Source organism: Corythoichthys intestinalis, chromosome 17 (genome assembly GCF_030265065.1).
Source record: "Corythoichthys intestinalis isolate RoL2023-P3 chromosome 17, ASM3026506v1, whole genome shotgun sequence".
Taxonomy (NCBI): Eukaryota; Metazoa; Chordata; class Actinopteri; order Syngnathiformes; family Syngnathidae; genus Corythoichthys; species Corythoichthys intestinalis.
In genome coordinates, this window is record NC_080411.1 from 39213171 (window position 1) to 39239132 (window position 25962).

Sequence of the window (25962 nt, forward strand, 5' to 3'; positions counted from 1 at the left end):
TGTTCACTTACTTAATTTTCCCCTTCTGACATTGTTTGCATATTATACTCATGGAAATATGAAAACCTATAAATGTTTGGGTGGTTTTAGTTAAAGCAGACACTTTTTTCATCTGAGTGATTTTAACAAAGGTCACATTTTAAGGTGATTTTATGCACAAATGCGAGAAATTCCGAAAGGTTCAGATACTTTTTCATACCACTGTAACTCTGTGCCTGCCAAAGCTGACCAAACCCACAAATAAATGAATGTCTTCAACAAATTGCCTTCATACAACCTTTGCGGATTACCTTGACCTTGATGACTAAAAATCACACAGACAGACTTACTATACAACCTTACAAACAACACAATAGCTTTTTAAGGGATCATTTTGTATGATATTTTATTGGTTGATAATAAGGGGTGAGTACACTTGTTGTTATGAGGTAATAATAATTGCTACAATACTTTATGATGCACAGCTTTCATTTGCACTGGTATCCTTACAATGCTAATTGTTATATGTACTGATGTGTTCTGTCTACAAGGTACTTTTTGTTTCAGTGGATTGATTTTCTTTTGTACTCAGAGCTTTGACAAATGAAGAGAAATTACATGTCTGTTTCCCAAATAAATGTTCAACAGAGATGATTCTGATTCCTTTTCAAAAGACATCCACAAAAGATATTCACAGAACTTTTGCTGAGTGAAATCAGACTAACCTACAGTATAGCTTCCATAAACTGTCGTTGCATCTTTAAGTTGATGGAAAACTGATGATTTCAGAAAGCAGGTCAGGATGCTCACGTTCCTTCTGAACTAGTAAAAGTTCCACTCTCTACACTAAAGCTATATTCAACAAACCAAGCAAATAATCTTAAATTCTTGGCTTCACATCATCACGAGACAGAGCTGGAGTGAATATTCCTGACCAGCCTCTATCCCTGCAGATCTGTTTCTTAGTAGTTTCATTTAAAAAAAAAAAAAAGGCAAGCAACACATAAGCAGTTTAAAAAAAAAAAAAAAAACAGGGTGTGTTCAGATTCCACAGCTTCACGCAAAGGCATAGTCAAAATTATTTTTCCCTGTACAAACAATCAAATTGTGTCATGCCTTGACTGCAACTTTTCTTTAACCACAATCCCTCTGCGTTTATCTAGAGGCCTGTCACATGCATCCACCTCCATGGCTTGAAGGCCTGACTTACCGCTCAGTGGGTCCTCAGCTGATTTAACAGTGCCGGGTCCTGGAGGGGGAAAGGAGGCGTCAGGGAGCAGCTGACCAGCAGCCTCACATCTAGTCACACCGACTGACTGTTTGCCTACCATTCAGCTGAAGACAGACAAGTACGAAGAACTTTAACAGCCACACCCCCACCACGAACAGCACCACCGAGTTATCTGATCAGCTGACTTAGTGGCTGGCTGCGGGGAAGGATGGAAAAACTCGGTTTAGGGAAACGATCATCTAGCTGTGGCTTTTGTGGTGGTGGAACTGTCTAATTAAATAAACAGATTTAAAAAATTACAGCCAATTACAATTTCTTAACTGATAAAAACTGTTTTTAGTTTTACACCTATTGCCAATAATATTATTTTTAACATAACATGAAAAAACTACTGGAGTGGCTCATTAATAACCTTAGCAACATGACATTCTCTAGCGCGTCCCTAAGTCGATAACAAACTAAAAAAAAAAATTTTGGGGGGGGTGCTAGTTTACTCTTAATTCATATCATCCGATGAACCATCTGATTTTTACCTACTGTGCTGTAGTAGTCTGAAGATTTCTGCCTCCCTGCTTCTTCCTCTTGCTCTCTTCTTCCTCTGCTATTGTATCTCGCTTCTGTCTGACTCTACTACTGCTGTGCTGTGTAATTAGAGGGTGGGGCCAGGCTATGGTAAGATAGTCCTAGTTGTGCACACATACACACATAATCATTGGAAGCAAGTGCAGCAGAGAGCAGCCTCAGGTTATGCAGGTGGAGTAGTAAAGCAGGAAGTGTAAAAGACCTGAAATGTGACTGCACAAGATAATTCTTGAAAGGAGGAAACACATTATGTATTTGTTACCCAAGTGAACTCACATTATTGCAGTAGTGACAGCAACAAATAAACTAAAGCCAAACTAAAGTGCTAATGTGTCCAGATGGCTCCCCCATATAATTTAATTCAATATAAATTAGATGAGATTGCAGAAGGGAATACAACATTTTATCAAACTAATCAGATTACTTCTCCGTTCTTGTTGTCACTGTTAATATATTCAGCACACAACAATCTTTGAGCTTTCTTTCTTCACCGCTAGAGATCATATGGGGTCACTCTAATTTACCTGTATTAACCTAAGATAAGTATTAGAGTTAAGCTGTTTATTTTTATTGAAATCACACTTGCTGTCATACAAACTAGACAAAGGTTGCAAGTCTTAATATCAGTCATTTTAAACACCATATTGTTTGTATAGACTACACGCTGTGTTATTGATAACGGCGTTAGAGTATAACGACGTTTCTAACGCCATTATTTTTATTGGTAGTGAGTAATCCAATTAAATACTTTTCCCATCTTTGCAACGCCGTTACCGTTATTGAGGATGTGAAGGGGCGCGTTATTACAATTTGGTTGAATGAGCCGCGAGTTGTCTGATTTTGTCACAACTGTCTGTGAGGCATCAGAGCACGTGGGGGGAGGGGGGAAGAGGTTGGTGATGCTGTTACACATGCAATGATGATTGGCTAGGTGGCTCTGAGGGTTGGCGTAGCATTCGCGTTCTCGTTAGCAAAAGCATTTAGTGTGGCGAGCGTCATCTTAAACTCTCGGGCAACTTTCTTTTTTTTTTTTTTTTTTTTTTTTTTTTAAATTACATACAGTTTGTGGTGTCCAGGTGGGTACAATTAATTAAAAATAATGTACTGTTTTCCTGCTGAGCGTGCATTATCATCAACAAGTTGGCATTGTCCTTGTAGACGCTACGCTACAATATAATATATACATTTTTTATGACCAAAAATAGTCACTTGCCCTGAACTTTTTTTGAATTTCTTGAATGAATTTCCTGTTTGTTTTTTTTGTTTGTTTGTTTTTTTAACAAAAAACAAAATTCAAGCATTCCATAACACAATAGGTAGGCATGAATATTATGAGAAACTAAACTCAATAAAATGAAATTAAAGGGGGAGGGGGTGGGACAAGCCATCTACAGTGCTGGCCAAAAGTATTGGCACCTCTGCAATTCTGTCAGATAATGCTCAATTTCTCCCAGAAAATGATTGCAATTACAAATGCTTGGGTAGTAATATCTTCATTTTTTGCTTGCAATGAAAAAACACAAAAGAGAATGGGTTAAAAAAAAAAAAAAAAAACCATTATCATTTTACACAAAACTCCCAAAATGTGCCGGACAAAAAAAGTATTGCCACCCTCAGCCTAAAAATACGTGGTAGCACAACCTTTAGACAAAATAACTGCGAACAACTACTTCCGGTATGCATCAATGTGTTTCTTACATTGCTCTGCTGGAATTTTAGACCCTTCTTCTTTGGCTAACTGCTCCAGGTCTCTGAGAATTGAAGGGAGCCTTCTCCAAACTGCCATTTTCAGATCTCTCCACAGGTGTTCAGGGATTCTAGGATTCACTTTCAAACAATTTTCTACTGCTTTTTGAAGTGTGTTTTGGGTCATTGTCCTGCTGGAAGACCCATGACCTATGAGGGAGACCCAGCTTTCTCACACTGGGCCCTACATTATGCTGTTGGTAGTCTTCAGACTTCATAATGCCATGCACACAGTCAAGAAGTCCAATGGCAGAGGTAGCAAAGCAACCCTAAAACATCAGGGAACCTCCGCCATGTTTGACTGTGGGGACCGTGTTCTTTGAAGGCCGAGTTTTTTTCCTGTATACTCTATGTTGATGCCTTTTCCCAAAAAGCTCTACTTTTGTCTCATCTGAGCAGAGAACATTCTTCCAAACGTTTTTGGCTTTCTCAGGTAAGTTTTGGCAAACTTCAGCCTGGCTTTTTTATGTCTCTGGGTCAGAAGTGGGTCTTCCTGGGTATCCTACGATAGAGTCCCTACTATTCAGACGCCGACGGATAGTACAAGTTGACACTGTTGTACCCTCGGACTGCAGGACAGCCTGAACGTGTTTGGATGTTAGTCGAGTTTCTTTATCCACCATCCGCACAATCTTTTGTGGAAATCTCTCATTTTTTTCTTTTCCATCCACATCTAGGGAGGTTAGCCACAGTGCCATGGGCTTTATACTTATTGATGACACTGCACACGGTAGACACAGGAACATTCAGGTCTTTATGAGAAGGACTTGTAGCCTTGAGATTGCCCATGCTTCCTCAAAATTTTGCTTCTCAAGTCCTCAGACATTTCTTTGATCTTCTTTCTTTTCTCCATGCTTAATGTGGTACACAGAAGGACCCAGGACAGAGTTTGAGTCGACTTTAATCCATTTTAACTGGCTGCAAGTGTGATTTAGTTATTGCCACCACCTGCTATGTGCCACAGGTAAGTAACAGGTGCTTTTAATTACACAAATTACAGAAGCATTACATGATTTTTCAAAGGATGCCATTTTTGGAGTTTTGTGTAGAATGATAATGATTTAAATGTTTTTTTTTCCCCATTCTCTTTTGTGGTTTTTCATTGCAAGCAAAATAAATGAAGATATTACTACCAAAGCATTTGTAATTGCAATCATATTCTGGGAGAAATTGAGCATTATCTGACAGAATTGCAGGGTTGCCAATACCTTTGGCCAGCACTGTAGATGCCCTGCCCCACCCCCTCCCCCTTAACTTCATTTTGTTGAGTTTAGTTTCGCTAATAGGGTCGTGAAAGCGATTAAATGGCGTATTGGCGCGGATAGAACAGGTGATATAGAGGAGGGCAGCCAAAACGTGCTATGCATGGAACATTCCCCAGGTTTGTGCCAGACACATTTTCCAGGGTATCAAAGATCTGGTGCCAAAAACTAGTGATATCAGGCAATGTCTGTATGTGTGACATGTGTGTATGATGAGCATGTGATTGTTTACATCTATTACAGCTGTCAAAGGTAGTGGGGTAAATTTTTGCGAGACAAGCGTTGGTGTAATGTACTCTAAAAACTACCTTGCACTGCAATAGACATGTATTTTTTAACCAAAACACCTGTTTTTTAATCAAAACAACTCGAAAAAAAGACAGGAGAGGCAGGAGTTTCAGAACATCACCTGCATATTGAAAAATATTCATACAGTATATCAGCGGTGTGACGAAACACACAAGTCACGGTTCAGTATGTACCTCGGTAGGGGGGTCACGGTTCGGTGCGAGTTTAGTAAAACAGGAAAAACAAAAAGGCTTTTTTTCCCCCTCACAGCATTTGAAAGTTAACATTTGTATACCGTTACACTCTTACATAGGTACGAGTAAAGGTAAAGTAAGACAACACTGACTACATGTCACCAAGCTTTCGGAAACGGAGTTACTAATTCATTGGTGGATAATGTCAATTGCTGCCAGTTTGATGGACACTTTTGAAATATTCAATTTGTTTGAGATGAACAATTACAACCATTCCTCAATGAGAGGACACAGAGCATGCAAATTATTTCTCACAATAATTTTCAGGCTGCAGAAAGTGGGCTAAACTAAACGACTGCATCCATTTTTTGAAGTGTAACCAGAGGGGCACACAATGAATATCTAGAAGGCTACCCTGCATTACATGAAACTGCATGAAATATTTAGATGCCTATGTAACTACTAAATGTGAAAGAATTAAAATGTAGAATTTCAATGAAGTTATTTTACACTTATGGAGCATGATCTGGACTCTCTGTGTATACATAATGCCAAATTGTGGCCCCATCAACGGGAGTGACGTCATATGAAATAATGGAAAGTTCGCTGTATAATTTTGTTCTGCATGACATGTTACACAGAGATGTGCGCCCTGGGCAGGCAAACTACACAAAAGGCCACTGAAGCAAATTAGGGAAATTGAACGAATACATCCATCACAAATGGATATTCAACAATACTTTCTCCCTTTGAAACACAAGGTTCAACCACAGCCATGTATTTTGCCCCATGGTATCAGCGGAAAGAAAACAGCTAATATAGACAAGCCTCAACATATCGAGGGGACACAGCTCCATTCACTCTGCTATTAGAAGAATATGAAACTGGTTACTGTATATGACCCACAATAGCATATTGAGATTTTAAAATCATGTTCCACCTAGAGGACAGAGAGTCACACTAACTAGTTTACCAGAAAAGGTTCATTAATGTACTGAACAGAACACAGATGCAGATCTAGCATGGAAATGACCTCATAGGGAGGCGTTAACACATAACACATAGAGTCAGACACACACACGCATGCACACCCACACAAATACACAGACACAAACCCAGCAGGCATCAGATTATGGTTCACTGGCCACACAACAGTGTTTTCTTATAGTACGTACTGCATATCCCTTTTGACATCCCAGAGAGAATAGCGCAAACTCAAAGCTGGCTTTTTGTTATGTCTGAAGTATGTGTGTGTGTGTGTGGGGGGGGGGGGGGGGGGGGGGGGGGTGGGAATAGTACAATATATAACATTTAAGATGCACAAAGCACTAACAAAAGGTACCAAAAGAAAAAAAACTAGTGATGACATGTTTGTATACTTCCTTACATTTAGATTCATGAAAAAAGATAGCAAAGCTTAAGTTATTAGTGTTAAAAATTTTTGGATAGCAAAACTGCTTTTCAAAGTCAGACAAAATTACACTGTAGTTGCTTATATAAAATTGGACTTAGAGCTATCAAACAAGTTCTATCGTTTATTATTTTTTTTGTGCCAGAACATATTCCGGCACCTCTTGATTTCAGCCTCTCTGTGTTCCGGTACTTATTTGGGGAGACCCATTACCTCTCGTGTTTAGAACATAACCATAATATAAAACGTTTTTAAAAAATGTATAAAATAAAATAATAAAATGCATAAATTCATTTACGGAAAAAATCCCAACAATTGTATTGTATAAAAATCTCTCTACACAAAACACAGAGTGTAGTGAGGGTCACGAGAAAAAACGCTGCGTTCAGTGTTACCGGACCGGACCAGTAAATGTGGTTATGTGGGCAATTGCCCATGCAGTGCAAAGTATAGCCTAAATAATTGTAAATTGTTGTCATACATTTATACCATGGATATTATCTGAAATTGAGGCTTCTAAGTCCCACAGTATGGCAAGTGGGCATTTGCGTGTTGTTTTCGACACCAGTTTTTGCCTGTGTTCCAGGACCTGTGCTTGTCTAGTCATACCTGCGCTGTCATATGTACTTTGCGTTCCGTCACCTTATGATTTACAAATTAAGCACTGTAAATAGCTATTGCTGGAAGTTTTTACACCACGATACACATTCACCCAAACCTCAGGACATTGCAACTCAAGCAATTTGCCCTGTTCCTACTCTACATTTCAGGGGGAACTTTTATTCGTGCATTCCATTCAGACAATGGATGTAGTTGTAGTTAGTGAAGATTGCAACCACAATTTCTAAATTCTATCACTAGCTGACTCACCAGCGCCTGTTGACAATCAACACAAACACATCCACACACAAAAGATGTATGGTTCAAAATATTTTCAAAAATGTACAGCGTACAACTAAACTGTCATATATCGTCCTACATTTATCCAAGACGGTAAACTTCATTTGCCAAAAATCATAAATGACTATCTGTTAAAATCCTGGTTTTGCCTGTGACTGACTTAGATGTCTGTAATGTAATTGTTTTTTCATCAGCTCAATTGTTCAAACTTATTACCTTAATTTTACAATGGATAAAAACATCTAAAGCCCTCTTTAAAATATAGCGATCAGCACTATCTTTATACCTGTTGTTTACTGTTACACTGTGGCGCAACTATTAGTACACGTTGAGCAGCGAATGCGGGACATACGGGTGCGAGCTGACAGGGGGGCCGTCACAAGGAGTCAAACTTACTCCCACTCACGTTTTTTTTTTTAATTTACTCTTTTAAATTGTTGTCAAAGAATTTGAATGTCAATTTTTTGCAGTAGCTATGACCATTTTAAATTTCATATGGGTAGAAGGGGTAGTTGCGCCCTTCCTGTTACAGACCAGTTTCACGCTACGTGCATACCAAAAAAGCATGGAATCTGATAGGAAAAAAAATGTGATAATGTATGGGATCTTAGTACAGTAAACCAATTTTTTAAAGCTACAGTATTATTAAATCACATGCAACACCCTCACCGACACTCCACATGTTTAGGCACATAGAACAGTGCATTACACCATCACCAATAAATTTATAGTGTTAAGTGCTTGCCCATGGCAAACACAGTGTTGCAGCACATGTGTCAATTCTATCATATCCTCCTCCTCATTGACAACTCAATCCACAATATGTTACGTCTAAACCAGCAAGACGCAGCACCAAGCTACTTCCTGTTCAGTCACTTAGCAACCAAAGCAAATATTAGCCTGACACCATCATTCCTGCACCCTACCTTGCAGTGGGTACTGCATAAAACAAGTGCAGTACGTAAACACCTTTTGATTGAGCAAACTGTGTGGCCACTGTTTGAAATCTTACCAAATCAGGCCTTAGGCTGAACTGAGAGGATACATGACAAGAAAATAAACAAAAAAATGGGGGGTGATTGTAAACAATAAGGCCAAAAATATACTCTTTAATACAGCAAATATTGTTAAATGTTCAACAAAAATATTAAAAGACACTTTGTTCCAAAGTCCGCATTAAATATTCAAACACAGGCTGGCCGAGACAAGGCAAGGCCAAGGCACTGACAAAAATTTGTCAACTAACAACTACTAATCACATCCCCTTTCGGCCACTTACTGTATATTGATGGGAACCGACATTTTTTACATGCTCACTTTCCAAAACATGGAGCCACATATAACATTGAACAAGCTACTTTCCAAATGATTGATAATATTGGTCAACTAATTGTCATTAATTACAAATGCAGTCATCATTCATATGATAAAGATAAAATTATTAGAAAACTGACATATAGTTGAAATCTCAGCCTGCAAGTCGGAATCACAAGACAACAATGACTTCTCACAAACAGTGGAGCATATTTAATGTGTTGAAAAATACAGAGGCAAAATGTGACTCGAAGAACACAATGGAGATCATTGTTCACCTGCTGATCACCATGTTTTTCACTGGCCATAATGATGTCAACAAGCCAAAAAGCGATGGCTAATGCTGAGTGAGTTACACTGACACTGCCATAAACAGAATACCGATTGAATTATCAAAGACGGATTGAAAAACAAAACAAAAAAAGTGTGTTTTAGAAGTTCACAAATCTCTTTTTATATCAATCCTTCTCAAATAGTGGGCACGCACCTCCCGGGTGACACAAAGCGAGGCCGTGAGTGGGGGCGTGTGCCCCCGGGGAACAAACGTTTTTGCCATACTAGAATAAAAAGTAATTGCACATCCATTCACTGGGTGGCAGTGGCGCTCTCATTTTCAGAGCGTGCATATTATTTTTTAACCAGCGCTCAGCAAAGAGCAGGAGATATGAAGAGCGAAGATGAGGAAATGTGAGAAAGCGTATGTAGCGTTTGGCTTCACTTTTAATACAGTGGGAGACAAGGAAAGACCAGTATCTTTAATGTGCCTAAAATATTTGCAGCGGACAGCATGAAGCCTAATCAAATAAGACGTCACTTAAAGACATTAGGCCCCGATCACATTCATACGCCACTTGATTTTTTTCTGTGAACACGTGCCGAATATTGACAACAATCGTGAGTGCTGTGAGTGTTATGTCAACAGTGAGCACTGTTAGCATCATACAAAGTGGCATACCAAGTTGCTCAGAGCAAAACAGCACACCATAGCAAAGGAGCCGATACTGCCTGCAGCAAAAATAAAAACAGTCCCTCTGTCCAATGACAATGTCATTTTTGTTCTTTTTTTTTTTTTTTTTTTATATTCTCGGTCAAATTGTTTAGCATATTGTTAACGTTGCTAATCAATTTATTATTTATTGATTTCATTAAATTTTATTTATCACTATCGAACGGTCAAAAAATGTAATGTACCTTGATTGTATATTTACAGTTTGTATGTGTGACTTTTTTTTTCTTTTAGTAATTCAGGCGAATGCTATTTTTAGACCGTACGTCGCCATCTTAACCAGGAAGTGGGTCAACATAAACACGCCCTCGCATACAACCCATGTTTATAATCCTTTTTTCTTCCCGTAATCTTTCAAAAACGAACATGCCGAATAAACACTTCTGCTATGGAACTTGCAGAAACTATATATGACATTACGACATATGAAGGATGTTTTCTCCATAAGTTTCGGAAAAAATATGAAGAATTGATCAACTCGTGCGGACCTCAAAAGACCAGTTTAACACCAGCAAAGTGAAGCCATTCACCTTTATATGCAGTAAACATTTTGTTTGGGGCCATGGTCCTAGAGGACGAAGAGGTAAGTAAAAATATCAAAATGACTTATTTTTTAGTGTGGCGTTTTGCCGTGCTGCTTCTGTCTGACAATGAATGTCCTGAAAAAAATTAAAATGGTATCTGACTGCCACTGTTGTTACATTTTTTGTTGTAAAAAACAACTTTAGTAAGGGGGAAGTGTATACAAATTATAGAATAAAGATTTGTTATTAATGAAAAAATTAAAAGTGTTCATCGGGTGTGTCACTGAGTAGCATTTGCGATCGCTACACAAATATAGCAATGTGAATTAACCCCAAGAACGGTCAGAGTCCTAAGACAGCCAGAGGATCTAATATATAAGAAAGACAGGGCATATGGTGGTAAAGGATAGACTGTTGAAACAGGAAAATGCCATTGTCAGGGGTGTAAGGCAATGCACACAAGAAAAAGGTGTCGCTAAAAAAGCTACCTATGGATCAGGTTGGCTCTTTTACCCGTCTTTTTCAACCCTCGGCATTCAAGCCATCTCTTTAACTGAATAATTTGTATGTTCTTCCACATCTTTACCAGTGCATTTGGCGCCAGGAACATCATTTTCAGACAGAATTGGTGGGTTTAGCTCAGTAAACATCTCGTTCGTACACTATTTCCATGCATTTACTATTAGGGACAAACGGGAGGTTGACCCCCCCCCAGTAACAATTGCTAACGTCATGAATATTAATGAGCAAAAGTGAGTGTTGCTTGTGGTACGCCATTAATGCGCTTTGAGTCTTTTGTTACAAACAAAACAATGTTTATAAAGTTACTTTATTGTACTGTAAGTTGATCGATATTACTTTTTTTCTTTAATATTAACTGGGACACAATCTTATGCAGAGGTGTACTTATAATAATTGTATGATGATGATGAGAATGATACTATTTACAGTGGCGGCAGAAAGTTTGAAGGGGGGGGCTTGCGTAACAAAAAAATAATTGAGAATATACGTAAATGAACCCTCTTAAGATTTAGTACATTCCAAGCAACTATTCCTTAATGCCTTCAACACCTATATCTTATTTGATTAACTGTTTCAAGGATCAGATGTAATTTTAAACAAAAATCAACTCACATAAAGCTTATACTACATTTTAATATCAAGTCTTATTAATATTGCTGTCATTGAAAGCATCTGGAAGACGCTGAAAGAATAAACAGGACAAAGGACTTTATGATGTGGCTACATTTTAAAACATGTATGAATCTCCTGCCCCCTGTGGCTTGACTGTAAGTGTGCCGGCATGTGTTTGTGAGAATGAGAGAGAGTTTTGGATGAGGAAATGACATAATAACACTGGGGTGGCTTCTTTTTTTATTTGACAGCTTGAATACAGATGCCTTGAGTCACGTGTTTATTTTACTTCAATCATCATGCTCTTGATCTTATGACTTTTGTTATTTCTATTAATTATTATTTTAATTATTTTTTAAAATGGGTACATTATATGTGACATGGAAAAATCCATATTTAGTTTTGGACATGTGCAGGGTATTATTTTAATTAGTTTACATGAGTTAACTTCCACACAAAAACACTATAAACGTAAAAACGCTAAAAAAAAAAAAAAAGAATATTATTAACCAGACTAGACTGTAATGCAGTTATAAGACACACGAGGCTCTGTCCTTACTAAAAAAAAAAAAAATTTTTTAAAGGAAAAAAAAAAAAAAAAAGTCATTCTGTGGGAGTGTGTCTAGACTAAAATAGAGTGTCAAAACGATATCTATCAATTTTCTTTACAGCACACTCACATTCACACCTTCAGTAAGAGGGAACTGAACTCAGGGAGCCTGACCGGAAGTCAAGAAAACGACCCAATCCACCATCAGTGACTCAGAACCAAAGAGATTATTGTGAACTGCCCTGGAAAAATAAAGTGAATAAATGTCTTAGTTCAAAGGTGTTCATCAAAAGAATGCCTCTCACGATTGAAAAGTTTTATGAGCGGTAAAGATGAATTACTTTCTTAATACTTTTGTGGAACTGGCACCAAAATATATGTAGCTACCATAATTTACAGACTGTAAACCACACCTGACTATAAACCACACACACCAGATTTTACATGAAAATTGTCAAACCGCGTTTTTATAAAACGCAGGAGTCCAGATTATACTATGAGATATTTACACCAAAATACATGCTGCTTGTAAAAAAATTCCATAAATAAGACACACCCGACAATAAACCACAGGCTTTAAAGTGTGTAAGTGTGTGTTGGTTGGGCGGGGGGGGCTTATAGTACAAAATTGGTTTCTCATTTAAAAGAGCTTTATTGAACATCTAAGCAGTTTCCCAGCATTACTATATTACTGAGCTGAGCCATATACTAGTTCATATTTTGAAAAATATACTAACAGCACACTAAAGATGTCAAAAAATGGGAAGCAATGGCTAATTATTAGCCTTCTACTAGATCTACTGGAAAATAACGGTGTCCTATAAAGGTCCTCTTTAGCCTTGTCTGCTGGTTACAGACCTATTATGGACCATAGCATAAAAAGAATAAGTGCTGTAACTATTAATCGAACAAATCGAGTAATACAATTAGAAAAAAGCTTCATATCAAATTTTGCTGATTTGCTGATTCGTTTAATTAGAGTGGAGTTGTAATTATTTGTTTTGAAAGTGTTGCATTTAGTTGTATTGATTTGGGTGGATACATTGCCCTCTAGTGGTAACAGTATAAATATGACATAAATCGTCTAACATGGCTGAATCCAGCTGCTTCTTGTTAAGGCCAACATTAGACTGGAGGTTTTTGTTTGGGCTAAGATGTTTGTTTATGCATTTTTAATTTAGTTTGGAAGTATAATTAGCTGTTTTTGTGGGAGTATGCATTTGAACGATTTATTAAGCGTATTATTTAAAAAAGAAAAAGAAAAAACATTAGTATCTGATAGCATATAAGCTAGCGGACTTTTGCTATGCAAGTTAGCCAATTGTTGTTTTGTTGTACTTAGCTCCTCATTAATTGATTTTTTTTTTCCATACCGTTTTAGGCTAAGCTCTGGTATTTTATTTTTAAATGCATTCATTGCTCTTGTGAATTGAAAGCGCAATTCTGAAAAATTATTTTGTATTCACATTTAATGGTCTTTTGAAAGTCAATTTAAGCAGGCTAAAATAAATTTTATTACAAGCATAAATACTTATTTCGTTTTACACCTCCTTAAATGTGTTCTGCAATGGATTAATGGTTTGTAATCCGATTATTCGAAATAACTAATGGATAGATTCATTGATTATTTAAATAATCGATAGCTGCAGCCTTAAAAGGAATATACATGCTTTCTTTTTTTGTGTCTGTGTTTGTCACTTATGATAATGAGGGAAATATAAGTCCAGCAACAAGGTAACCTGACCATCTGAAACCATTAAATAGCCACATAATTTGAATTGTGAATCTTAATATACACATAGTGGTATTGGAGTATGATAATGCAATTTTGGAGGAGACCCTGAGGACAAGTTGCCACCCATGCAGTACTGACATTATAAGCAAAAATCAGAGAGTAAATGATTAAACTGTAGTGTGTGTGTGTGTGTGTGTGTGTGTGAACAGGATGTGTCAGAAGGCCTTTTCCCAACACTTCATAGAAGTACCTTTAAAAATTAAATGAATAAAGAAGTAAATCAACAGATTACACTGTTCAGTTTTGTTGTTATAGATTTCATGACCGATAAAAACAATTTTTCTAGAAACAAAATCCCACAAACCGGTGACATACTTTCCTTAGGAACTCAAAAAACAAGTAATATTAAAAGTATACAGTGTGTATATATACTAGTATATACAGTGGTACCACAACTGACAAAATTAATTGGTTCTGGAAGTAGTTTCATAACTTGAAAAGTCTGTATATAGAGACGCGTTTTCCATGTAAATGCCCTAATCTGTTCCAAACCCCCCAAAATTGGGCATAAATCTTTTATAATGCATAAAAACATGTAACAAATATATGTTACAATTAGATTATTGCACAATACAACTAAAATCAGAGTCAAAAAAAAAAAAGAATAAAGGATAAAAGTTAATACACTCATGTAAAGCTGTCAGGACACGAGGGGCGAATGAAGAGGACGTTTGGATACACACATACACATACAGTAGAAGTCCCTCTTAGCCAATTGGATGCCAGGAATGCTAGGCAATAGCCAATGGCAGAGCAGCTATAAGTATGTTACGTGAAGTAAACTCTGGGTGCTGTGAGTCCTAGCCATACTGTATTTTTGCTTTTTGTATCCTGAAATTTCGTAACAAGAGGCTATATTTTCCCATTGAGGCGTGTCTTAACCTGAAAATTCTGTATGGAGAGGTACCACTGTACTGTATATAAATGTTGCTCTCAACATAAAAGATACTTTTTGTTACAGCTGAAAACACTGTCGTATCATAAATATGGCGGGACAGTACATGTTGGAAAATTAATTGTTGGTTGTTGCTGCATTTGTTGTTATACCGTACTATCGACAAATAATCACTGTTGTTAATTTTACTTTAAAAAAGTAATTAATTACAGTTACAAATTACTTCTCCCAAAAAGTAATTGCGTTAGTAACTCAGTTACCTGAATTTAAGAGTAATTAGTTACTTGGCAAAGTAACTAGTGATAATTTTCATGTTTTGTTTTTTCTCAAAAAAAAAAAAAAAAAAGGTCACACAATGTGAAGTTTAAAGGGTTTTTGGGACAATTGGCCCTAGCCCAATTCTTTACCCTCCACTTAACTAGACACAAGGGTATTGCGATAACTAGATAGTAACCTTTGCTATGTGTGGAAGTCATTTAAAGTTGTGAATCAACCGTTAAAGTTGTTAAAATTGCTCCCGCTATTGCATTAGTTCCCTTCTGTCTACTTTCAACATGTGTAAGTTTTAAAACTGTTTCATCATTTAAAGATAGATTTAAGTCAAGATTTTGCCGATTTAGGACCATTTTAGATTAAAAAATAATAATAATAATGATAAATGGGTTCGCTAGGAAGGATCTCTACAACAGAGCCTTCCTGAGAGGTCTACTGCTTTAAGATGGCGGCTGTTTACTAACGCATGTAGTCCTTAAACATGTTGCCAATGCAGCCGTGTCTAACATTTGCATCTAGTTCTATAATATGTGATATCTACCGTATCATGTGGGCGTAGTTTGTAGGCTATAGTCAGGTATTGTTGGAGCCACCTAGCATGCGTTTGCAACGGCGTCTTCCCCACTCCTGCTCTGCTCTCTCGTTTCCGTGAGTCCGTCTCTCTGACTTTTTTTATTCAACCAACTTAGTAACGCATAGTAACGCACGCCTTTCCCGCCTCAGTAACGGTAACGGCGTTGCCAGGATGAGAAAAGTAATTAATTAGATTACTCACTACTGAAAAAAATAACGCCGTTAGTAACGCCGTTATATTGTAACGCCGTTATTAACAACACTGCAAATAATATATCAAATATTCATATTAAATGTTAACATATTTTCCGACTTACTGTAAATGATGAGTACAAACAGAATAATTGTAAAATACATGTTTTTCCCAACTGTACAATTGGGAATAACTTCTGTGGTTTGCCGTTTAAAACAGCATAACATTCTTCCTACCACTTTGGAGAGTCCTTATAAGCAGTAGGAGTGAAGGAAGCAGCATCGTGACCAGAAACTCTCTGCACTTGTAAAACAACTCCACCTCTCCTCCTCCTCATTTTATATCCCTTCTTCACCTTCTCTCTTCTTTCAGTTGTTCCGTCTCTGTCACCAGGCAACTAGCCTTTTCTCCCTATTGCTTTAATCACGTTCTCTCTCATCTTTGTGATTCTTTTCTTTTACATTTACTCTTCCATGCGGATTTTCGCCACGCCATTTCCTTTGCACAGCAAGCTTTTACACTTGAGTGCTTTTTTTTTTAAGTGAATGAATACTAAAATTTGCAGGAATGCTGTGAAAACCAATTGTCGCAATTAATGTTTTATTTTGTTATTATTCGCACGTCAGTCTAATAGTTTGTTTACCTAGAATGTATCTTTTCTTTAGAATTGGGTAATTCATACACACGTATTGGTTGATATTCGTGCTTTTCAAAATTTCAAATCAGTTGGCGGTTTGCTGATTAAATGCTGATATATTCTGACTTTAATGTAACAATGGATGCTGATCAATAGGGTTAGGCATGAAGTAAATGACATGTATGGCTCGAATTCCATATGCCCATTGATATGCTATGTCTCCCTTACAGACTCTGAGCACAGTGTATATTATATACATATATATATATACATATATACATATATATTAGGGCTGTCAAACGATTAAAATTTTTAATCGAGTTAATTACAGCTTAAAAATTAATTAATCGTAATTAATCGCAATTAATCGCAATTCAAACCATCTCTAAAATATGCCATATTTTTCTGTAAATTATTGTTGGAATGGAAAGATAAGACAAGATGGATATATACATTCAACATACGATACATAAGGACTGTATTTGTTTATTATAACAATAAATCAACAAGATGGCATTAACATTATTAACATTCTGTTAAAGTGATCCATGGATAGAAAGACTTGTAGTTCTTAAAAGATGAATATTAGTACAAGTTATAGAAATGTTATATTAAAACGCCTCTTAATGTTTTCGTTTTAATAAAATTTGTAAAATTTTCAATCAAAAAATAAACTAGTAGCCCTATTCTGTCCTCAATGTGTGTGAGTACACAAATTGACAGATAGCGAACATAAGTTCCAAAAAGAAATCAGACGGTGTGGCAAAGTTGCATGGGCTTTACTGAAGTCATCTCTTTTTGACAGGAGCACGTTTCTTGTATTTTTGTAAAACTGAAAATAACAAGGCAATGTGTCAATAACTTCACTGTAAATGCTAACATTCAAATTAATTAAATGTGATAAGTGAACTAAACTCAATTTTCATCAACCTGTTGTGAACACTACTTTTAAATAAGTAAGTAGTAATTTGGGGTTGGAGAACTTGCTTAACTTGATATATCCCAGTTAAGTCAAATTAGAAAAAATAATTTCTTGTACCCAGTGTCCTTTGGGCGTTCTATCAGACATGCGCAGATCTGCCCTGCCCACTTTCGCGCTCTTTCCAACACCTTTCTCAGTTATTTTCGCCATTGTGGGTTTACTTGTCCTCAGCACACTGATTTGGTAAGTACATATTTTACTCTTTTGTAAACCGTCGATTTGTCTTGTTGTAGTGTAGTAGCCTGTGTGCTGCCAGGGAGGAGAAGTGTCAATTACATCAAATATCACCGCTAGCAAGCATGCTATATGACCGTGACAGGAACCTCATCATTTTCAGAAACAAATGTAGACTACAGTTTATGGTAGACTCCCATTTTATGCCGGCCGGCGTTTTGAATTCTTGACAGACGGGGCTCGTAACGTTTTTAGGCGATGGGAGAGGTTTTTAAAACCGATTTAAAACAGTTACCGAGCGGTTTTAAGTTAGCTAGACCGAGGGGAGGTTCGCTTCCTGTTTTAAAAATAAAAACACTAATTCTATCGTTGGCGGGTGTTTTATTTTGTGAAACTAACAGGAAGTGCCTTAATCACTACGGCTAGCTTGAGTAGCGCCGAATTTGCACGTTGTGGATCTAAACGGCTACTTTCTCACGTAAAAATGTTAGAAATGTCGATAAAGTGATTTATTTACAGAGTTAGTGCTAGAATTAAGTCAGCTTCAGCCTTTCTATTTCGGCTCAGGTAAGAGCTAAATGCACAGTCAGACCTTATGTGCGCCAACGTAATCGGTTCTTGCGTTGGAGCAGGGGTCCCCAAACTACGGCCCGCGGGCCGGCCGGATACGGCCCGCCTCCACAATTGGTCCGGCCCCCTGAACCCCCCCAATAGTGTTATTATTTCCTGGCTTTTTTCTGTGAAGAACCCAGACAGGGTTATTTGGTTATTATCTATTTAATTAATTGTGTTATTATTATTCATTATTATATGATATTATATTATGTTATAATTATTTTTATTTTATTTTGTTCCAAGAAGAATTCAGAAAGGGTTATTTAATTATGGCTTTCTGAAAAACAATAATTTTTTTACATTTAGGCACTGCTGCAATCGTCACACTTTTTCTGTTACAAACTGACCCGGCCCCTCATCAGAGAAGGGAAAAGTCATGTGGCCTTCATAGGAAAAGGTTTGGGGACCCCTGCTTTAGAGTGTTTGTCATCTGCCCTTCCATTTGCTTTTCTTCATGTGCAGTGCTCCCCCTCCATGTTTGATCAAACTGCACTGATAATTTGAAATTGTTTTAAAATGCATTAATCGCAAAAATCAGAGGACTAGACCACATTTCCCCCTGTTATTTCACCACTTTAACTTTGGTCTAACCTAATATAGGAATACAGATAGAAAGAGTGCAGAGATCACACTCGACGCCATAACAACCTGGTGTGTTTAAGGTTGGTCATTTATGTGCCTATATTTTGAAATTGTTGCCTTAATTTTGTGTTCTTTTTCACCATCCCCCAATCAGGCTGAAGCAAATGGTCAAAAGTCCACACATACCTCAGTCTCAGCAATTACAGGTATGTTTCATACACTGATCAATGAATCATTTAATATTTGTATTTGTTTCATGGGTTGGGATAACAAACATGCATTAATGTTTTTACAGATGGATTAAGAAATTAATTGTACATCTCAATTTGAATGTTCAAAAATAATCAATTACGTTAATTTAAAAATAACTCATTGTTAAACATTTTAGTTTGTGAATATTAAAATAATTTATTGCAGATTTTAATTTGTGATTAAAAATAATTGGACATTTTAATTTGTGACTGTTAAGAAAAAATTTAACTTTTTTTTTTTTCTAACAAGTTCTCAATGCTGAAATTATCATGTCTTTTCAGGTCAACCAAAGCAGTATTCTCTAATGCAGTGGACTTGCAAGTACTGCACATTTTCTGCTGAAAAGAGCCTACTTGCTTAAGCATTACCGCTTAAAACATGGATACCACACTCGGACATCCCTACTCCCACGTCTTCATAAGGACTGCCTCTGCACATTTAAATCTTTTAATGCACTCAAAGTACACCTATCGACATGGCACTCTCAAAAAGATGCAGGCAAAAGTGGAGAAACTGCATTTGACCGTCAGTTGTGCAACTTTGTGGAGCCCTGCTCAGAAGCAGACTTCTTTACCCATTTGCGAGGACATCTTAAGCTGAGGCAAATGGTTACTTGCCCATATCAAGACTAACTTTCAGAGCAGTATTTATTCGACCTTCACTGCACACAAAAGCAAAGAAATGTGAAATGTGTTTGAGCCATAGTGTGGGTAGGACATTTGTGTCTAAATCATTCAATCCCAATAAAAGTTGCTTTAATAAAAAAAAACTTATTTTTAATCAAAGAAAAAGAACCTTTTGCAAAAATATATTTTTTTGAAAATATATATATTTTTAAATATATATATTTTTTATTGACGTGTCACTTTTTTTTAAAGGAAAAAGTTTAAAACTTTTTTTTTAAAGTGGAAAAAGTTTTGAACGCATTTCTTTTTTTCTTTTTGAAGTGGAAAAGGTTTTAAAGGCACTTTTTTTTTCGATTGAATCATTTTGACACAAAGATACGACTTCAACGCTACTTCCGACATGTTTGAGTGGCAGGTGACTACACCAATGGCATAAAAGAATGACTAATGGCCACCAGGGCTCCATCGAGCCATCGGACTCTGCTCGAGTCCAAGCCGAAAATAGGGCACTGGTACGGGGGGGTGACATTGGCATCTCACCGGAGTGCCCGCGCTGGTATGGTGCGCTGCTGCTTAATGTGATTCAAGAGGGGAACTTCACCCACTGCCCTGTCGTGACGGTTGGCAATCGGGGTCCAACCGCAGTGTCGCGACGCGCCGGTATGGGAGTGGCCGACGAGTGGCCCGACACTAGCCTGCCCAGTAGCCCGCGCCGGGAGCCCCGTCGCTTCAGCTTTGAATGAGTGTCGTGTCAGTCGCGGGCCGTCTACTCAACAGCCGGCCTCCGCGCCGGGGTAGTGATATCGGGGTCCGCCAGTGTGCCGCAACGGCACCGTACCATCGCCGGCACACCGGTGAGATGCCGATGTCACACCCCCGTACCGGTGCCCTATTTTCGGCTTGGACTCGAGCAGAGTCCGATGGCTGGATGGAGCCCTGGTGGCCATTATTTTTGCTTCCTGCTTTTATGCCATTGGCGTAATCACCTGCCACTCAAACATGTCAGAAGTAGCGTTGAAGTTGGATCTTCGTGTCTAAATGATTCAACCGAAAAAAAGTGCCTTCAAAACTTTTTCCACTTCAAAAAAAAAAAGTGCCTTCAAAACTTTTTCCACCTTAAAAAAAAAAAAAAAAAAAAAAAAAGTTTAAAACTTGCTTTTCAAAAAAAAGTGACACGTCAATTAAAAAATAAAAATTAAAAAAAAAATTTTTTTTCAAAAAAATATTTTTGCAAAAGTTTTTTTTTTCTTTGATTAAAAACAGTTTTTTGATTGAAGCAACTTTTATTGGGATTGAATAATTTGGACACAAATGTCCTACCCATAATATGGCTCAAAAACAAAAAGGATTGCTTCGATCAAAGAAAACAGTTTCAATGAAAAATAAAGCGTACATTTCTGAGTCTCAAATATTTTTTCACATTCAAACCTTTTTTTCTACAATTGTTTTTATTTTTTTTAATTGAAGTGATTTTATTTTGAAAATATACATTTTTTGTTTGAAGCAACTTATTTTTGGATTGAATAATAAAGACACAAATGTCCTAGCCAAAATGTGGTCCAAATGCAGAATTACATCAATCAAAAAAGTTGTTTCAATAAAAAAAAAAAGAATTAAATTTTTTAAAAAAAATTTCAAAGAAAAATAGTTTTCAAACATATTTTTTGACTTACAAATTTATTTTTGCATTCAAACAAATTTTTTTGATTGACATGACTTTTTCTTTGATTGAAAAAAAAAAAATAATATATATATACTAATGAAATATTTTTGAATAGAAATTACTTTTTTTTTTTTTTGAGGAAAAAGCTTAATATGAAATTAGAATTTGAATAAAAATAAGACACATATTCTTGGTAAGATTTTAGGTTTCTCAGGTGTATAACTCCAGTACACGTTTTGCATTTACTCTTTTAGTGATGTGAAAAAAACAAAGTATCTTGTTTACTGTATCAGGTGTTAAAGTGAAATTTGAATTTGAACTGAGTTGTGTGTTTTAAAAAGAGTTCTGTATTTTTATGTTTATTTTATCACTGCTGCACAGTTTAAACCATGGCACAATGTTGATTGTAGTTCCAGTTTTGATCACTAATATTGTTGGAGAAATCAGAACTGTTAGCTTTACCAGAGCTCAAGCTCATGTTGTAATGGGAAACTAGTTTGACGCCATGTCTTCAATGCTGAGTTAATTATGAGAAATTATGATAATAGGATCTCGCCTGTTAGTCTTTGGAAATTACAGGATAGGAGTGGACATTGATGCAGTTCAGGTATTATTCAGTAATTTCTGTAGCAAAAGGTTATTTTAGGTACTTATACTTTGTATGAGGTGCAAAATGTTTGCAAAAGTAGGTTTATAATTAATCCACTGATTGTTCATTGATACTGAGCATTAACCAAACACCGTTCAGCCTGCCAGGAGCCAGTGTCTCTCATTAAATGCACTTTTGAGCATTTTAAAGTAAATTTTAATTCCATTGAATTAATCCAATGAGTGTTCTCCATTTATTGTGTTTTGGGGGTCATTACTGTTAGATAATGTGTTTTTAATGAAATTAGTATGTGCAGATGTAATTTCTATTGTGGAATTCTTTTAGGTCAAGAAAATTAAGTTGACCTGAATATGATGGGAGTACTGTGCACTCAAAATAAACAAGTTACTGTAATCCAGTTATTTTAGTTAGTTTGAGTACTGCCAACTCAATAAAAACAAGTGATTATAATCCAAATTTTTTAAGTTAATTTGAGTACTGCCAACTCACAATAATTAAGTTAATCAAATCTAATTCATCTAAGTCAACAATAAATTAATTTTTTTAAGGCAGCAAGTTTGCATATATTTTTTTAGTAAAGTCAACTTTTAATATTTTACAGTGTTGCATAAATCACAAAATAACATAAAATGTACACACACGTGTCCATTTGAGCAGTAGCACTGGCCAATTAGCTCACAAGCATCTAACAATGTAACTGCATTTCACCATATATGTGAACAAATTCAAATACACATCATCAATAACTATCTAATGCTCATGAATATAAACAAAGGAGGAATATAACTCACAAGCGATGCATGTATTAGACACAAACAGTGTGATGGGGCTATGAGAACTGCCACTGAATACTGGATGCGGACGTTAGCTGGTCTGAATAGCACTGTCTATTAGTGTGAGTTCGCGTCGACATATAATCACGTCAGAAAAGCGCGCCGAAATCCAAATAATCAGCTGCACTGAATCGCCAGCAGAGGGCGACATTACGCCACATAACATATGCAAGTCACACCCAAGCGCCAGCAGAGGGCGGAAAAACTCCATAAAACACAATTAACACGTTGGCCTTTCATTGTACTGACATTTAAATCTGTCTGAGCGGGCCTAGTGCGTTAATTGCGTCAAATATTTTAACGTGATTAATTTAAAAAATTAATTAACGCCCGTTAACGCAATAATTTTGACAGCCCTAACATATATATATATATATATATATATATATATATATATATATACACACAGTAGGGCTGCAGCTATTGATTATTTTAGTAGTCGATTAATCGATGAACTAGTTAGTTCGAATAATCGAGTAATCGGATAAGGAACATGAAAAATTAAAATACCTGAGCTGAGCCACAAACAGCATAAAAAAATAAAAATAACTAAGGATCTAGTATGTACAACAAAAGAAAAATTGGCTAACTTACATAGCAAAATTACGCTAGCTTAAATGCTATAAAATGCTAACTTTTTTTACAATGCTCCTAACAAATGGTTCAGACACATATTCTCACAAAAAAACGGCTAAATATGCCTATAAACTAAATTACGAATGCATTAAAAAACAAGAGCTCAAACAAAAACTTAGCTTACGTTGGTCTGAACAGGGAGCAGTTGGATTGAGCCATGTGAAATGAGGCAGACCAGAGTGTAATGTATCCACCCTAATCAATAAAGCGAAATGCAAACACTTTCAAAATAAACCATTACAACGCCCCTTTAATTAAACGAATACTCGAAGCAACAAAAATTAATTCGAATATTTTTTTGTAATCGAATACTCGAGTTAATCGATTAATCGTTGTAGCACTAATATACAGTATGTTTTAATGATTCAAATTAATGGTCAGAGAGTATTAGTAGTGTGTTGCCACTGCAACTAACCATTATTTTTATTATCGATTAATCGGACAATTAATTAAACGAATATTCAATTAATCAGATGAAATTCACTTTTTTTCACTTACCTTCACAATCGAACTTGAAGTTGTTTTAGGCATGTTATAACTAACAATGAAGACAAAATGGATGACCATTTCCTTCAAAAATAATATTTTATAACATCTTACTGACTAGGGCTGCAGCTATTGATTATATTAGCGTTGATTAATCGATGAACTAGTTAGTTTGAATAATCGAGTAATCAGATAAGTAAGATAAAAAATTAAAATAACTGAGCTGATCCTCAAACGGAATTAAAAAAAAAAATAAATGAGGATCTAGGTACAACAAAATAACAATTGGCTAACTTACATGGCAAAAGCCCACTAGCTTAAATGCTATAAAATTCTAACTTCTTTTTTCACAATGCTCTTAACAAATCGTTCAAACACAAATTCCCACAAAAAACAGCTAAATATACCAATAAACTAAATTACGAATGCTTTAAAAAAAAAATTTGCTCAAACAAAAACTTAGCTTATGTTGGTCTTAACAGGGAGCAGCTGGATTCAGCCATGTGAAATGAGCTATGTCGTATAGAGGGCTCTGTATCCACCCAAAATCAATAAAACTAAATGCAAACACTTTCTAAACAAACCATTACAACGCCACTTTAATTAAACGAATACTCGAAGCAGCAAAATTTAATTCGGAATGTTTTTTCCTAATCGAATTAATCGAGTAATCGTTGCAGCCCTATTTCTGACTTAACTGTAGTCTACAACTGTACATAAAACCTCATAGTTTTTAATCAAGGTTCTGAGTATAAAATATAAAAAGTACATAAATCAGACAAAAGTCCTGTTCATTTAAAAAAAAAAAAAAAAAAGTGTTGCTGATTGACATTTTTTCTTGTTGGCAAAGCGCTGATGTAAATTGTGTCAATGACTCATTTATTTTCTTTAAACAAATTAAACAACAAAATCGAATAAGGAGGAGGCAGATAGTAATGAATCATTTTCTTTATCAAATAGTTATTCATAAATACAATCTAAATCCAATTTCAATGCACACTCTCTTGTATGACAAGTTTGAATGGGAGTTTGTGATGAGACTAAGCTGTTATATGAATGGGTTTATATGTGTGGTTTCTTTATAAAAAGCAATGAAACAACTTTACAAGCTAACAATAACTCAAGTGCTAATACGCTACTCCAAAACACAATACAAAAGGACACTTGAAACACTGATTAGCGTAATAGCTAACTAGCTTAGTGCTCTAGTAACTAAAAAAAGAATACAAACAATGCAACTGGCTTCATTTACTCACCTATGACGGAGGCACACTGGATCTAACAACACAAAAGACAATATCTCTTGACACGTCGTAATATTATTTATTTGACCCAACCTGAGTGTAGCAGTGAACTCTTTCTCTCTTGCTCTAATCGCTTGCGTGCACGCAGCCTCATAGGCTACGTTCATACTACAGGTCTTAATGCACGAATCCGATTTTTTCGTGTTTTTCCGACTCGAGTGAGGCATTAACTTGACGGTCTGAACGTGACAAGTCGCATAGAACGGGACCATTTTAAATCCGATCTGGGTCACTTTCGTATGTGGTCTAAATCCGATCTGGGCCACATTTTTCCAGACTGTCGCGGCGGTCTGTACTGTCCAGTCCCGCAAATCGGATTTCATGCAGCAATTACGTCATCAAATAGCGAGAGAGTCGTTACCGTAGCAATGCACCTGTGCGTTATTAGCGCCTAGCTTGCAGTGAACACGGGTTTCGGGGAAGGGCTGGGCTTCACAACAGTCATAAAAAATAAAAATGGGTTGAGGATAAGCCTGAGAATGCTCAGTTTTCTCTGTTACAAGTGAGCAATATTTCAACATTGCTTACACGGCCGAGAGAGAGTCGGGGCAAACTGCCCATATGTGTGTGACGTGCACGGACAGTGTGTGCATGCTATCGATCCATATAAACTTTGAATATAAGCCTAAACGGGGATTATTTATGTATGTTATTTGTGTCCTCCTTTTGAAAAGCAAAACATGATATACCTGGAATGACGGATGACGTGTGT

At 36.5% G+C, this 25962-nt stretch overlaps 1 protein-coding gene across 8 annotated transcripts in view; it reads right to left on the reverse strand.

Annotated features, from left to right (window-relative positions):
• Window positions 1–25962, reverse strand: part of LOC130905462 (ras-related protein Rab-27B-like) — an 86535-nt gene that overhangs the window by 48720 nt on the left and 11853 nt on the right. The window contains exons 1-3 of one of the 8 annotated variants that reach the window (XM_057818898.1): window positions 22783–22880; window positions 1748–1893; window positions 1190–1314 (exon numbers count right to left, since the gene is read on the reverse strand). The exons of 1 other annotated variant lie outside the window; for it this stretch is intronic. Coding sequence is in view for 1 of the 7 variants with exons in the window: in XM_057818891.1 (XP_057674874.1) it covers window positions 22783–22793 (11 nt within the window). In the remaining 6 variants the exon portion in view is untranslated. Of the gene's footprint in view, window positions 1–1189; window positions 1407–1743; window positions 1894–22782; window positions 22883–25962 lie in introns of those variants that run through there. 6 more of the 8 variants (XM_057818895.1, XM_057818896.1, XM_057818893.1 and 3 more) reach the window with 6 other exon arrangements.